We start from the raw sequence: 16,408 nt of genomic DNA, 5'->3' as shown, positions 1-16,408 counted from the left end.
TTGTAGGTAGTGACAGCAGACATAGACTTGACTTACTGGAATTAAGGAAATGGAAGCACAGAAAATGCGGGGGTTCTGTCTCCCAAGAGCTACTGTAAAAATGAGTCAGGATGCCAATGGATACACAGGATTCTTTTATTTTATTCGTATGTAAAGGGTACAACTGGACAATGCATTTCAGCGTGTTCTCACACCTTCCTCAGGTCCACAACAACAATTTTGAGGTGTCCTGTTCGTGGGTTCCTGTGTATTGGCCAATGGTTCAATTCATGTGAACACATCATGTGAAAATAAAGGTCCTTTATCCATAACACATATAACACTATGCATAATATATATTATTATGGGGGAGACACTGAAGGAGGGCCCCTAGGACACAGAAGGACTCAACCTGACAGGTACTGTACGGGACTATATCCCATACTGGGACATCACACTTTCTCTGTGTCAATTGATTCCAATTCATTTCAGCTTTCATAAAGCACGCACCCTCAGGACTGGTGCAAGGAGTTTTGCCATCCTAGGCGAAAGCTAATATTGCGGCCCCCTTGACCCCATCCCTTGTGACACGCCCCATTCAAAAATCTTAATCCTTCCAGTACTTATCAGTTGCTCTATGCTCCACAGGAAGTTCTTTTCTTTTTGAATTTCCTTTCTGTCTTACCACAGTGCTTTCTGCTGACACATCTGTCCATTTTAGGAACTGTGCAGAGTAGGAGCAAATCCCCATACCAAACCTCTCCTGCTCTAGACAGTTCCTGACATGGACAGAGGTGTCAGCAGAGAGCACTATGGTCAGACAGAAAGGAAATTCAAAAAGAAAATAACTTTCTGTGGAACATACAGCAGTTGATAAGTACTGGTAGGGGTAAGATTTTTAAATAGAAGTAATTTCGAAATCTGTTTAACTTTCTTGCACCAGTTCATTTAAAAAAAATGTTTTCCAGTGAAGTACCCCTTTAAGTGGTCTTGTTCTACACTGCTAAAAAATAAATAAAGGGAACACTTAAACAACACAATAACTCCAAGTCAATCACACTTCTGTAAAATCACACTGTCCACTCAGGAAGCAACACCGATTGACAATCAATGTCACATACTGTTGTGCAAATGGAACAGACAACAGGTGGCAATTATAGGCAATTAGCAAGATGTCCCCAATAAAGGAGGGGTTCTGCAGGTGGCGACCATAGACCACTTCTCAGTCCCTATGGCTGATGTTTTGGTCCCTTTTAAATGCTGGCGGTGCTTTCACTCTAGTGGTAGTATAAGACGGAGTCTACAACCCACACAAGTGGCTCAGGTAGTGCAGCTCATCCAGGATGGCACATCAATGCAAGCTGTGGAAAGAAGGCTTGCTGTGTCTGTCAGCATAGTGTCCAGAGCATGGAGGCACTACCAGGAGACAGGCCAGTACATCAGGAGATGTGGAGGAGGCCGTAGGAGGGCAACAACCCAGCAGCAGGATCCCTTCCTCCACCTTTGTGCAAAAAGGAGCAGGAGGAGCACTGCCAGAGCCCTGCAAAGTGACCTCCAGCAGGCCACAAATGTGCATTTGTCCACTCAAATGGTCAGAAACAGACTCCATGAGGGTGGTATGAGGGCCCGAAGTCCACAGGTGGGGGTTGTGCTTACAGCCCAACACCATGCAGGATGTTTGACATTTGCCAGAGAACACCAAGATTGGCAAATTGGCCACTGGCGCTCTGTGGTCTTCACAGATGAAAGCAGGTTTACACTGAGCACATGTGACTGACGTGACAGAGTCTGGAGATACCGTGTATAACGTTCTGCTGCCTGCAACATCCTCCAGCATGACAGGTTTGGCGGTGAGTTAGTAATGGTGTGGGGTGGCATTTCTTTGGGGGGGCCGCACAGCCCTCCATGTGCTTGCCAGAGGTAGACCTCATGTGGCTGGAGTGTGTCAGCAGTTCCTGCAAGAGGAAGGCATTGATGCTATATACAAGCCCGCCTGGTTCCCAGACCTGAATGCGTTTGAGAACATCTGGGACATCATGTCCCGCTCCATCCACCAATGCCACGATGCACCACAGACTGTCCAGGAGTTGGTGGATGCTTTAGTCCAGGTCTGGGAGGACATCCTTCAGGAGACCATCCGCCACATCATCAGCAGCATGCCCAGGCATTGTAGGGAGGTCATACGGGCACGTGGAGGCCACACACACTACTGAGCCTCATTTTGACTTGTTTTAAGGACATTACATCAAAGTTTGATCAGCCTGTAGTGTGGTTTTCCACTTTGATTTTGAGCGTGACTCCATATCCAGGCCTCCATGGGTTGATAAACTTGATTTCCATTGATCATTTTTGTGTGATTTTGTAGTCAGCACATTCAACTATGTAAAGATGAAAGTATTTCATAAGATTAGTTCATTCATTCAGATCTAGGATGTGTTATCTTAGTGTTCCCTTTATTTTTTTTTAAACATGTGTATGTTGGATTTTATGGAAAATAAGTCTTTGTAACTGTAATTTGTCCCTCTTTTAGGTATATAACATTTCTCATAGTGGTTACTATCACCATCGTAGTTAATGCTGTTGTTGTGTTAAACGTTTCCCTCCGCACCCCAAACACTCACAGCATATCAAGCAGCGTAAGAGAGGTATGTGAAAGCATTTGTTGTTGTTACAGTCTGAGCATAGTACAATATACTCTGGTTTTCTGGATGTAGTTTAAAGAACCATTACCGGGTGTGTAACAGGGTCGGACATCTGTAGGGAGAGTGAAGGGCAACATCATTGCATGGAGGGGCCATCGGATGAAATGCTGTTAGGATTGCAGAGGAGGTCTGGGAGGGGGCTTGGGGGGGCAGGGCAGCGCTTAGAGTACTTTTCAGTGCTGAAGTAAATTGGTGTGGGTTAGTGTGTAAAGGACAGGAGCTGTGACTTTTGTGCGACTTTCAGAGAAAAATCGCACATCATGAATTGATCACCACTGCATAAAACAAGTCTAAAGCACTGCACATGGTAGTCCACTTTCAGATATGATCTATAGAAAAAGTCGCACAAAAGTCGCAGGAGAGGTGACTGAGACTTTTGATGCAACCTTTTTAGATAGAAAAATTGGTCTAAAAAGCTGGATGAATTAATATCTCTAAAGAGTCGTAACATTTCCTAAAACATCATATTGTAAAAAAGTATATTAAAGAGGTACTCCACCACTAGACATCTTATCTCCTATCCAAAGAGGATAAGATAGATGTGGAATTCCGTGGCCCCATGCTAAATTTGCAGAAAGTGCTTTGATTAGTTAAGATTAGTTAGTTAAAATCTGTGCAACTTCCGAACAAATTCTGCACAAAATTCATACGAAATCTGCATTTAGCAGAGAAAAGAAAGTCCCATTGACTTCAATGGGCTTCCACAGCTGAATTCCGCATAAATATAAGACATGACTTATACAGTGGCAATCAAAAGTTTGGGCACCCCAGGTAAAAATTTGTATTAATGTGCATAAAGAAGCCAAGGAAAGATGGAAAAATCTACAAAAGGCATCAAATTACAGATTAGACATTCTTATAATATGTCGACAAAAGTTAGATTTTATTTCCATCATTTACACTTTCAAAATAACAGAAAACAAAAAATGGCGTCTGCAAAAGTTTGGGCACCCTGCATAATTAATATCTTGTACTGCCCCCTTTGGCAAGTATCACAGCTTGTAAACACTTTTTGTAGCCAGCCAAGAGTCTTTCAATTCTTGTTTGAGGTATCATTGCCCATTCTTCCTTACAAAAGTCTTCCAGTTCTTTGAGATTTCTGGGCTGTCTGTCACGCACTGCTCTTTTAAGGTCTATCCAAAGATTTTCAATTATGCTGAGGTCAGGAGATTGTGAAGGCCATGGCAAAACCTTCAGTTTACGCCTCTTGATGTAATCCCCCGTGGACTTCGAGGTGTGCTTAGGATCATTGTCCTTTTGTAGAAGCCATCCTCTCTTTAACTTCAGCTTTTTCACAGATGGCATCAAGTTAGCATACAAAATTTGCTGAAATTTTATTGAATCCATTTTTCCTTCAACTCGTGAGATGTTCCCTGTGCCACTGGCTGCAATACAACCCCCAAGCATGATTGATCCACCCCCATGCTTAACAGTTGGACAGAGGTTCTTTTAATTAAATTCTGTTCCCCTTCTTCTCCAAACGTCCTTTTGCTCATTCCAGCCAAAAAGTTCAATTTCAACCTCATCGGTCCACAGAACTTGTTTCCAAAATGCATCAGGCTTGTCTATATGTTCATTTGCAAAGTACAAACGCTGATTTTTGTGGTGGGGGCATAGAAGAGGTTTTCTTCTGATGACTCTTCCATATTTGTACAAGTATCTCTTTATAGTGGAATAGTGTACCACAACTCCAGTGTCTGCCAGATCTTTCTGGAGGGATTGTGCAGTCAAATGTGGGTTTTGAATTGTTTTTCTCACAATCCTGTGAGCTGTTCTGTCTGATATTTTTCTCGGTCTTCCAGATCTTGCTTTAACTTCCACTGTTCCTGATGACTGCCATTTCTTAACTACATTCCGAACAGAGGATATTGACATCTGAAAACGTTTTGCTATCTTATAGCCTTCTCCAGCTTTATGAGCGTCAACTATTTTCAGTTTCAGATTTCTAGACAACTGCTTAGAAGAACCCATGGTGCTGATTGTTGGGGCAAGGTCAGATGAGTCTGGGGCTTCCCAGATGATGATTGAGAACAATCCATGACACTGGCAGGTCTCAGCTTTGCAAAGGGGGCAGTGAATGCTATAAATTCTGCAGGGTGCCCAAACTTTTGCAGACACCATTTTTTTCCTGTTATTTTGAAAGTGTAAATGATGGAAATAAAATCTAACTTTTGTTGACAAATTATAAGAATGTCTAATCTGTAATTTGATGCCTTTTGGAGATTTTTCCATCTTTCCTTGGCTTCTTTATGCACATTAATACAAATTTTTACCTGGGGTGCCCAAACTTTTGATCCCCACTGTATTCTTGCAGAACGCGGAATGTGTAATTTTAGTTGCGGAACGTACGCCGCGGAATTTCTGAAATGTGAATGGGACTGCGGAATCCCATTGAAGTTAATGGGCTGCGAACACATGCAGAATTTCCATGCAGATTTCAATGCAGAAATCCAATCGGGAATGCTTCTGTGTGAATATAACCTTATTCTTAGCATGCCATAACAGCCTGCTGCTGTCAAAGCTTCATGGGTGTTGTAGTTTTGAAACAGCTGAAAAGCTGCAGGTTGGGGAACATCTAAAAGCATATCCCTTTTTCAGCAATTTAATCTGTATTAAATAAATTAAACAATCTTTTCCTTATTGGAAACAGTCTCTAAGCACCTAATAGTACCTGATCACACTGCACATTTTTTTTTATTTATTTAAGGACAGTTTCAGATCACCTGAAAGTTTATGACCACCTACAAGGCTGGGCCGACCATGGGTCTAATGACCAAAACTGGAAGCATTATAAGGACCTAAAATACACATATATTTTAAATTTTTTTTGGGGGGGGGGGGGGGGGGTGCAATGTTTTGGCAATTTTTTTCACTATTTTTATAGCCATATATTTTTGGCTATTTTCATGTGGGCAATTAATGGTCCATAATATGTGCCAAAATGTGGCTGGAAAAATGAGTCAAATTATTTTATAGTCAGAAAATGTGTGTTTAAACAAAAAGGACATTCTATTTATCAAATTTCAGGAAGCTAGAAAACTGCTCCAAAGTTCATCTGCACAGGTTTTGATAATCACCTTTTTTTAATATTTATAAAATGATAAGTGTGAACTGGGTCTTAGAGGGAGTATATCACTAGTTTTTGTGTAATTAAATCGCCGGTATGACTAAATAAGGTAAATAATTGTGAAATGAACACTAACTTTAGTGTCAATGTGCTGCATTGTTGTATGGGATTTTTTTTTTTTATTAAATATGCAAACTAACATTTGATGCACTTGGGGTGTGACTGTATCTCCTGGGCCCCGCTATGCCCAGCAGGACCCCTCCCATTGCACCTCAATTTTCTAGGTGAGGTGTGATGATAGTAGGAGATTGTAAGAGTCTGGGCAGGCATTATAGGGTTACTCTGCTCCCCAGCATCCGGTGAGTTCCGAACGCTGTGTGCGGACTTCCGTGTTCACGCCCGCCCCCTTGTGATGTCACGGCCTGCCCCCTCAATAAAAGTCTATGGGAAGGGGGCATGACGGCCTCCAATAGACTTGCATTGAGGGGGCGGGACGTGACGTCACATGACAGGGCGGGGCGTGATGTCACATGACGGGCGTGACATCACGAGGGGGCAGGCGTGAAAACGGAAACCTGCACACAGTGTTTGGAACTCAATGTTCCGGACGCTGGAGAGCGGAGTAACCCTTTAAGCTACTCCCAGAGATACATTCCCCAGTGCAACAAAGAGCTAATTTCCATATTTTTTTGTGAAAGTATTTATTAAAATTTTGTAATGAAAGCAATAAACACCACTCACGGTGGAAAAAAAATACAACAATACATAAGACGCCGGGGGAACCAGAGACCAGAGCCAGCAGAAAACATATGGGAAATTGCTCAGAAAAACATTAGGGTACAGCTGAGACCCAGCTGGAGAAAGCCCAACACATACTAACACACTTCCAGACACACAACCACACATCCCGGGAACCCTAACAAAAAATTACAGTGCCTATAAGAAACTACTATGACAATCCACCATAGGGGTCCGCTGATTTATCAAGCATAAGTCAGGGGGTCCATACTTTGTCGAACTTCTTAGGACAATTGCGACTCACATAAAGAGTCTGGTATAATGGGACATACTTATTGACCAGAGCCAGCCAGCGCGACAGCGGAGGAGGGGAGGTATCCTTCCAAGTCATCACAACCACTTTGCGGGAACAAAACAGCAGAAAGTGAATCAATAAGCATCTATGTGAGCTGGAAACCACCTTATTAATCAATCCCAGCAGGTATACCGTAGGGATAGGTATAAAAGGAAAGTCCAGATTATCAGCCAGAAACCCCATTACCTCCCTCCAGAAGGGAGTAATGACAGGACATTCCCACACAGCATGCAGAAAAATACCCACCGCACCTGAACAACGGAAACACAAGTCAGATTGCGAAACACCAATACGTTTCAGCTTAGCGGGGTATAATACAACCGTAAAACGTACCTAGATTGGATCAGCATATCTCTACTACTGACTACTGTAGAATAATAAGAGCCTTCAACCTCCTTCCACTGCTCCTCAGACAGATCCGGGATATCAGTCACCCATTTTGGAAATGCTTGTGAGAACGCAGTGTCTGTAGGAGAGCATAGGCCTGAGTCAAGGGTTTAGCAAGGTCCGTGGTGCCCAGGAGAAGCTCCACTTCAGAAAAAACAGGGGTAAACGTCAAGGAGCCAAACCGCACCTGAACCACATGCCTAAGCTGAAGATACCTAAAGAAGGCATTTCCAGGGATGCTTTAATGTTCCTTCATGTCAAAAAGGACAAGAAAACTTGATACTCTCCAAACAAGTGGATCACAAACTTAACGCCATGAGAACCCCAGAACCTGGCATCCTGTAACCCCTGCAGGTGAGGTAAATGTACGTTCCCCCACAAGAGTGCTCTAGGAGATACCAAGGGCTGTGGAAAGCTACTTGACACCACGGTGCACACTTTAGCAACAGACTGAAGGGGGAGAGGAAAGGAAGATCGAGAAGGATACCTGTAAAGAGTGTTAGTAAGAGCCTCATAGGAACCCATAATCGCTCCAGCCAAGGCAGTCGCTGAATTGGACGGATCCACATTGATCCACCACACTGCATATACCAACTGGGAGGCAAGAAAGTAGTTATAAACATCAGGGGCAGCTAAGCCTCCTTGCTTCTTAGGGGCTTGGAGAAGAGCCCGACCGAGTCTGGGAGACTTTCCCTGCCAGTAGAAGGATCCCAGAGCACCACACAGTGTGTTAAAATACTTCCTAGGGGGAATCATGGAAGCTATATGAAACAGGTATAGGAATTTAGGAAGGTAAATCATTTAAAAAATATTTATCCTGCTGGCAAGGGAGAGGGGGAGTGATGACCAGCCCACAGTGGAGCATAAAAGGGGCTCCAGGTTTAGGGGCAAATATTCTATCAGGGAGTTAGTTACCTCCACCCCAAAGTATCTAAAGCGAGAAACCACCTGCACCCCAGCTGGAAGGGAGGTTGGGAGAGGGACCGGAGAGGAGAGTGTCATTAGAGATGATTTAGTCCAGTTGACCCACAAGCCCAAAATCTAACTAAACCGGTCAAGCAAATCGATAAGGGACAAGAGCGAACCCTCTGCATCTGCTGAATACACAAAGGTGTCATCCGCATAAAGGGAAACCTTCTCTACAATGGAACCCCTGGAATACTACAGATAGCAGGGTCCCCACATATGGCTGCCACTAAAGGCTCCATCGCCAGCGCAAAAAGAAAGGGAGATAGCTGGCACCCCTGCCTTGTCCCACGGCCCAGGAGAAAGTGAGCAGAAACATCTAAGTTTGTGCGAATACGTGCCCTAGGACCATCATATAGCAAGCGGACCCAAGTGCAAAATCAGGGACCAAACCCAAATGTACCTAGAACCTTCCACAGATAAGGCCACAACACAGAGTCAAAGGCTTTGTAAATATCCATAATAACTATCACTCCAGTAGGAAATCCCTGCCCCATCGCAGCTATGTTAAGTTGCAGACGCTTCACATTAACGGTCGTGGCCCTACCCGGCATAAACCCAGTTTGGTCAGGATGAATGATAGCATTAATGATCCCATAAAGGCGCGTAGCCAACATTTTAGCCAGGCTCTTAATATCAACATTCAACAGGGAAGTGGCTCTATAAGAATCAGGCAGCAACGGGTCCTTCCCAAGCTTAGGGAGCACCGCAATCAACGCCACCCGCATAGAGTGCGGAAGAGCCCCAGCCTCAGCTTTCAAGTGAAACAAGTGAAGGAGTATAGGGGCCAATTGCTCCTCATTCAACCTATACCAATGCCCTATCATCCCATCTAAACTGGGGGTCTTCCCATGAGGAAGGTAACGCATAGACTGTTCAGCCTCTTCAATTGTAAAGGGAGCATCTAACGCCGCTGGAAGGGATAAGTTATGGAGGAAGAACAACAGTTCCCCTTGAGAGGGCAAAGAAGGTGCAGCATATAAAGATGAATAAAAGTCCCTAAAGACAGAGTTGTTCCGCTAAGGATCTACCACCATAGCACCATCACTACCCTTAATAAGGGGATAGAGGCAGCGGGACGACTAGCCCTCACCAAATATGCCAACCGTTTACCATTTCTGTCCCCGAATTCAAAGAGGGCAGCCTCCCTGTCCGCTAACCTCAACCTATCCTTCTGAACCACTAATAGGGATCTTTGAGCTTTAGCCCGTGCCCTCTCAGTCACAGGAGAAGGATCCCTGACAGACTCTGCCTCCAGAACACCCACCTCCTGCACCAGCCTACCCTCCATTGGTGACCAAATTTTTCACTGGCCCGCAACTCCCCCTATGAAGGCCCCTCTAATCGTGGCTTTGTATGCATCCCATTGAACTAAGGTGTCAGGATAAGCAGCATTATACTCTCATGAGCAACCCCCAAAGCCTCAACAACTGCCTCGGCCTATAGCCAACCACGGTGCTCGCGAAGGGGAAGTCAGGCCTAAATGTAGGCGTACCAACACAGCAGAGTGGTCTGAGATCCCCCTAGTGGTGTAGGAAAAATGCAGGAAGGAGATCCTCGGATGCCAATGCAAGATCTAGTCTAGAAAATGACCAATGGGCAGCAGAATAAAAGGAAAAGGGAGATGCAGTCGGGTATTTCCACCTCCAGAGGTCGGTCAGGCCCAACGCCACATGCCAAGTGTTAAAGGAGAAGGAGCCAGAGTCAGCAGCAGTGGTGCGGTCGAGCATGGGATCAGGAGCCACATTGAATTAACCTATAAAAAGAACAGGGTCAGATGGAAAAGACAGTAGTTTGTTAGTGGATTCAACCAACAATTTCAATAAAAAGACATACAGGGCACAGACACATAACAAAAAAACAAAAGCAATCAGGCAAAACAAAAATATCCCCAAGAGCACCCTGTCTAACACTTAACGGGACATAAAACAGCTAGTCCCTAACGCAGTGCAGACCTAGACCCTTAAATACAACTTATAAGGAGCGTTAAAGGAACCCCAAAAAAGACTAAGTGCACAACTACCAAAATTGCCTTCCGCCACCCACAATAAACTAAAACGGACGGTAACTAAGGAAACTACCCAGAGAGGCCCCAGGGAGACAGGAACCTGTGGAGGCCCTAAATAGGAACTAACTCCCTAACCACTACCTAAAAAGAATATCCCACCACAACGAGCAGTCCGTAGCAAGACAGTCCGGAGGCCTGACTGGAGGGGCAGCATCCACCTAATGAAGAGCGTCAGTTGGGAAAGTGAAGAACTTAGTAGAGGCCCCATCCACCACTCGGAGACGAACAGGATACAACATGGAGTAACGGTAGCCTTTGGCTTGCAGCTTTGCCCGGGCCTCCGTGAACTGCACCCGCTGCTTGCGAAGATCCACAGAAAAATCTGGATAAAAGGACACTCTGCTTCCCTCACAGATGACCTCACCCTTGATCTTAACAGCCCGGAAGATAACATCTCTGTCCCGAAAGTGAAGAAGTTTGGCCAGGAAAGGACGTGGAGGTCCACCCGGAGGAGGGGGATGAGCTGGAACAAGATGGGCCCGCTTGACAGAGAAGTAGAGAGAGAAGGTGTATACAGGGAGAATCTCCTTCAGCCAGGTTTCCAGAAACAGCATGGGATCAGTCCCCTCCACCTTCTCAGGGAGGCCCACGAGGTGGATGTTATTGTGCCTCAAGTGGTTCTCCATATCATCCATCCGACTCAGGACTCCCGTAACCTGACGCTGTAGAGAATCAACCCGCTCCGGCAAGGGTTGTAAGGCATCTTCCACCTTAGAGACCCTGCGCTTCACGTATCTTTTGGGTCTCATGACGCAGGATAACAAATTTCTGCAGCAGCTCATCCACTTTAGTCACCATAACAGATTGGCAGGAGGTAAAGGCCATCAAGAGCTCCGAGAATCGATGATCCAGAGCTGTAGCATCATAGACAGGCTGTTCAGGAGAGTGCGGCTGCGGGGGGGTCGGAGACCCTTCAAACAGTGACAGAGGTGGGCCAGGAGAATCACCCCTAGGACAGTTGTTAGCTCTGGGGAACTGGCTCAGTGTTTTCGCCATCTGCACAGAAACTTTAGAAACAAGCGGAGTCTGAGCACAAGGTCTCGCTGAGAGGGGCCACCAGAGAGGACCCATCTTCAAAGGAAGCCTCCTCATCAGAAGTCGGCCAAGAGGCCTCAGCATACACTTTGGATTTCTTATTCTTGTTGCGAGGGCCACCCATGATCAGCAGTGCCACACAGAGAGCAGGTAGAACGTCACTAGACACACAGTCCCAGTATTCCAGAAGCAGAATCACTCTAGGCAGGAGCAGCACCTACAGCTGATAGCAAAGGTCTCCGGCTGACCACCAAGCACCACAAGTCCCAGCAAGACAACAGCCTCCCTCCAATGTACTCACAGGCCTATAGAAGAATGCAGGAGCAGGCAGTGGAGAGCCCCCTTAATCCTGGCAAAGAGGAGATGGTCAGGAGATGGCCCAGCAGCAGTAGGCACAGCAGGATGAGAAGACCATCCAGCCATATAGGAGGAAATTAGCCACCCTTTATGGTAAGGCAAAGGGCAGCAGGAATACAGATGGCAACTGCAGGGAGTCCAACCAGCCCAGCAGCGACAGATTCAGCCAGGAGCCGCATGAACACCATACCAGGCCTGCACTCAGGAGCCCCGGAGTAATCTTGGTCAACGGGGGAAGCCACGCCCACGTAGCCTGTTATGGCGGCTCCCCCTCCTCACCTCCAAAGCGATGCAGCTCAGGCCAGGGACCAACAAGAACAGCCGACCGGAGAGCAGAGAAGAAACCACTGGACAGCCACTGCAGAATAAGCCAGCACCCGTTTCAGGAGATCGCCGGGTACAGAGTCCGCCGCCCCCCGGCAGGAGAGCTCCCCACCAGATTGCCGCTCCTGCCACCACCGCGCACCAGCAGGGTCCCGGAGCCTTCACCCGACACCGGAGATCCACAGGGGTAGGAACCGCCTGTTAATTCCGGAGAATTGCAGGATATACAGTGCTGAGCGGCGGGAGCTACAGAGCGTGCAACCACTTAGCTTGGCATCCAAACCATGCCTCCAATTTGCATATTAAATATATAACATTTTAAAAGACTTCGATGCAGTACATCAGGATACAAAAGGTAGCAATCATTTTTCAATAATAATATCCGTAAGTAGAATATAATCAGGGCACTTGCTATCGAGAGGACTTCAATCCTCTTTATTCATATCAGGGCACTTGCTATCGAGAGGACTTCAATCTTCTTTATTCATATCACCAAATAATTTCCCCTGCAGAAAACTCACTGGCTAATCCCCCTGATGATAACATGGGATCACAGGGGATTCTGGCAGCAAGACTCATTGTGAAAAGCCCCATCGAAAGGAAACCGGTCATCTGTTAGAACCTAACTTTTTAAAGGGGTACTCAAGTGGGAAACAATTTTTTTTCTAATCAACTAGTAGCAGAAAGTTAAATAGATTTTTAAATGACTTCTATTAAAAAAATCTTAATCATTCCAGTACTTATCAGCTGCTGTATGCTCCACAGGAAGTTGAGTTCTTTGTTGTTGTTCTTTCCAGTCTGACCACAGTGCTCTCTGCTAACACTTCTACCCATGTAAGGAACTGTCCAGAGCAGGAGACATTTGCTATGGGGATTTGCTCCTACTCTGGACAGTTCCTGACATGGACAGAGGTGTCAGCAAAGAGCACTGTGGTCAGACAGAAAAGAAATATACAACTTCCTCTGTAGTATACAGCAACTGATAAGTACTGGAAGGACTAAGATTTTTAAATAGAAGTTTCAAAACTTTTAAAATTTTCAAATCTGTTTAACTTTCTAGAGCCAGTTGATTTAAAAAAAAAAAAAAGTGTTTTGTTTTCCACCGTAGTACATCTTTAATTGTATTATTCCATAAAAAGCTGATTGCTAACACAAAAGAACACATTAGTCAATGCTCAGCTTAATGATCAATGGCGATCAAATTAGCTAAGCATCAACTAATGCATTCTATGACATCATTGCTATCTTGATTTAAGATTCCAATTTTTCTCGAATAAACAGTATCCCACTTTTCCTAGTCCTTGACCTTGTTCTGTAACTATAATAACATTTAACATCAATGACATTTTTTTGCACAGCTCTTCTTGAGAAAGCTGCCTGGACTTCTTAAAATGCACCTCCGCCAAAACGACATAGCGCCTGAACCTATGCCACTTACACGTCGCAGCAGTTCTCTTCGGTTAATAATAAAAGCTGATGAATACATGTTAAGGAAACCGAGGAGCGAACTCATGTTTGAGAAACAGAAGCAGAGAGATGGACTCATGAAGGTTGTGTTAGAAAAAATTGGTAAGTTTCTCTCTAGAAGACCTCAGCTGCAAAATATAATTGTAAAAAAAAAATATTTGCTTTAATATACAATATTTTTCTTTTAATTTAAGGCAAAGGAATAGGCAATGGCACTGTACAAGATCTTATCCACAGTCTAAGTCAAGCTGCTCCAGAGATACGAGACACGGTGGAAGCTTGTAACCACATCGCAAGGACCACCAGAGAAAAGAATGAGTTTAAAAGTGTAAGTCTTCAAAATGTCTTGAAAAACTACATGTTATGGTGACAGGATCATATATAATGCTGGGTTGTCCATTCACACATCTAGTGACCAGGAAAAACCCTGTTTGGATCCACTCCTAGGGAATGTTCACTATAGATTATACACTGCGGATTTCACACAAGGAAATCAGTAGGTAAAATCCACAGCTTATTATTAGCAAGTTCTAATAATTACTTTTTTATTATTTCTATCATCCCATGCAGCATAAAATCCACAAAGAAATCCTAAGATTTTTTCCAACCAGGGATTTGCACACAGACTCGAAAGGGGCTTGAGCCTCTGCCCTTTTAATGCACCTGCCCTATAATGCCCTCACTGATTGGGACCTCCGTGAGGTGATGCAGGTCCCATTCAGGTGACATGACTGCCGGAGGTCCCTTCCCTCAGGAATTGTGTTATGTTAAGGTTTTTACAAACATTTTTTTATTTTAATAGAAATGCCCTTTTTTCCTACTTGATCCCCTGCCCCCCAAAATGTCTGTGCACATCCCTGGTGAAATCCTTAGCATATACATTGCTTGTGAACATATCCTTAAAGGAAACCTTTCATAACTTTTGTACTACCCTGGGCAGCATATAACTGATGCAGGCATCACGGTTGAGGGACACTTTGATTTATTTTGCTTGGGCATTTCAGGTTACTAGTCCTTAAAGGGGTACTCCACCCCAGAAATCTTATCCCCTATCCAAAGGATAGGGAATAAGATGTCTGATCGCGGGGGTCCTGCCGCTGGAGACCCCTGCGATCTCGACTGTGGCACCCCAGACATCCGGTACACAGAGCGAACTTCTCTCTGTGCCGGATGACTGGCGATGCGGGGTGGAGGCTTGTAATGTCACAGCCACACCCCACTCGTAACGTCACGGCCATGCCCCCTCAATGCAAGTCTATGGAAGGGGGTGGGATGGCCGTCACGCCCCCTCCCATAGACTTGCATTGAGGGGCGTGGCTATGATGTTATGAGCAGGGCATGGCCGTGACATCACAAGCCTCCGGTGCTGCTCCCGATGCACTACGCGAATGCTGGGTGCAGCAGAGAGATCGCGGGGGTCTCCAGGGGCGGGACCCCCACAATCAGAAATCTTATCTTATGGGCATAGTACCCCTTTAAAGCAGGTCCCACTGAGGGATGCTACTCTCCCTATACAGTGCTACCGAGAGATGCGTCACTCAAGCCACGGCACTCAAGTAGTTGGGGAACCCACCTCTTGCCCCTGTCCCGGAGGCATTTTTACACTATTAATTTTCTGATGCCCCAGGATGCAATCCATAGTTTCAGCACAGATGCCAGTTTTAAAATTGAATCCACATCTGAAGGATGACATTATGATTGAACCCAGGGAAATGGGGTTGGGAACTCTCTTTTCCCTAGTTCCCAAACCAGCTGTTATTTTTACCACAGTCTGACAGAACTGAAGAGAACCAACTGGATCACATCCATTGATAGAACTGAAGGAATCAATTACAAGCCACAGTCATACCATTAGATGTGGAAAAGATAAATGACAACAGATAACCCATGTGGCTAACCCATGTGGCTGAATTTCTGCTACATACATATTTAGGAGCTGATATAAGTAAAATTTTGTGATGGATAACTGATTGTATTTAATGTTTTAGGAGAACGAGGAGTGGATTTTAATAGGTCGAGTAATAGACAGAGTCTGTTTCTTGATCATGTTCTCGCTGTTCATCCTCGGCTCCATTGGGACCTTCCTGGCTGGTCACTACAATCAAGCACCAGCACAGCCTTTTCCTGGAGATCCAAAACTCTACCTGCCACAGTCTGATGGTTCTACCTGAAAGCGTTACTGCATCATTGGATGATATTTGCTCATGAGCCTTGCTATGAGTCTACCTCCTGTACTAGCAATTCCGTACCAGCCATAGACTGTGAACCTTAAGACCTTTTAATAGGTGGGGTTGTTTCTTCCAAGTGGTTAAGAAATGTCTTGGCTGCATGTGCTTGATGAGTTACAGGTAGAATACATCTAATTTTACTTGAAAGAAGGATCATTATTTAAGTCTAGAGATAAAATGAAAAATGTACCTGGACTTGGTAGTCTATGTACTTGATGTACTTGGAGAATGAAGAACATCTGAAGGAGGCTTTTATATTCATATACAGTATGTTCTATGGGTTAATTGTTCATTATTATGTTTCATTTATGTGGGAAATGCTGGTTAGAAATGCATGAACAATTCTCTTGTCATACAGAGTACCCCTTTAAAGCAGGTCCCACTGAGTGATGCTACTCTCCCTATACACTGCTACCGAGAGATGCGTCACTCAAGCCACGGCACTCAAGTAGTTGGGGATCCCAAAGTCTATGACACTTTTATGTTGAGTTTGTTCTCGTAGTAGTGTGTTCTATTAAATGTGATATGATATATATATATATATATATATATATATATATATATATATATATACATTCGTATCATGCAATTTTACCTATCCTGCCTTAAAATCACAAGAGAAAACATTGAACGTTGCCTTTTTTATTGTAATTTCCTTCACATGAACAAAATAGAGATGTTCAGGCTCGGCCAGAGAGTGTTGTCTGGCACATTTACTATGAGTAATTGCATTTA

The 16,408-nt window shown here is 44.7% G+C and overlaps 1 protein-coding gene across 1 annotated transcript in view; it reads left to right on the top strand.

Moving 5' to 3' along the window:
- Positions 1-16,144, top strand: part of CHRNG (cholinergic receptor nicotinic gamma subunit) — a 32,351-nt gene extending 16,207 nt beyond the window's left edge. The window contains exons 9-12 of the mRNA XM_056563567.1: positions 2,510-2,624; positions 13,337-13,547; positions 13,640-13,773; positions 15,434-16,144. Of these exons, the coding sequence (XP_056419542.1) occupies positions 2,510-2,624; positions 13,337-13,547; positions 13,640-13,773; positions 15,434-15,616 (643 nt within the window). The 3' untranslated portion in view covers positions 15,617-16,144. The remainder of the gene's footprint in view (positions 1-2,509; positions 2,625-13,336; positions 13,548-13,639; positions 13,774-15,433) is intronic.
- The last annotated feature ends 264 nt before the right edge of the window (positions 16,145-16,408 follow it).

The sequence above is a fragment of the Hyla sarda genome, chromosome 3 (genome assembly GCF_029499605.1).
Source record: "Hyla sarda isolate aHylSar1 chromosome 3, aHylSar1.hap1, whole genome shotgun sequence".
Lineage (NCBI taxonomy): Eukaryota > Metazoa > Chordata > Amphibia > Anura > Hylidae > Hyla > Hyla sarda.
The sequence above is the reverse complement of the archived record's forward strand: the minus strand, read 5'-3'. Positions and strand labels throughout refer to the sequence as shown.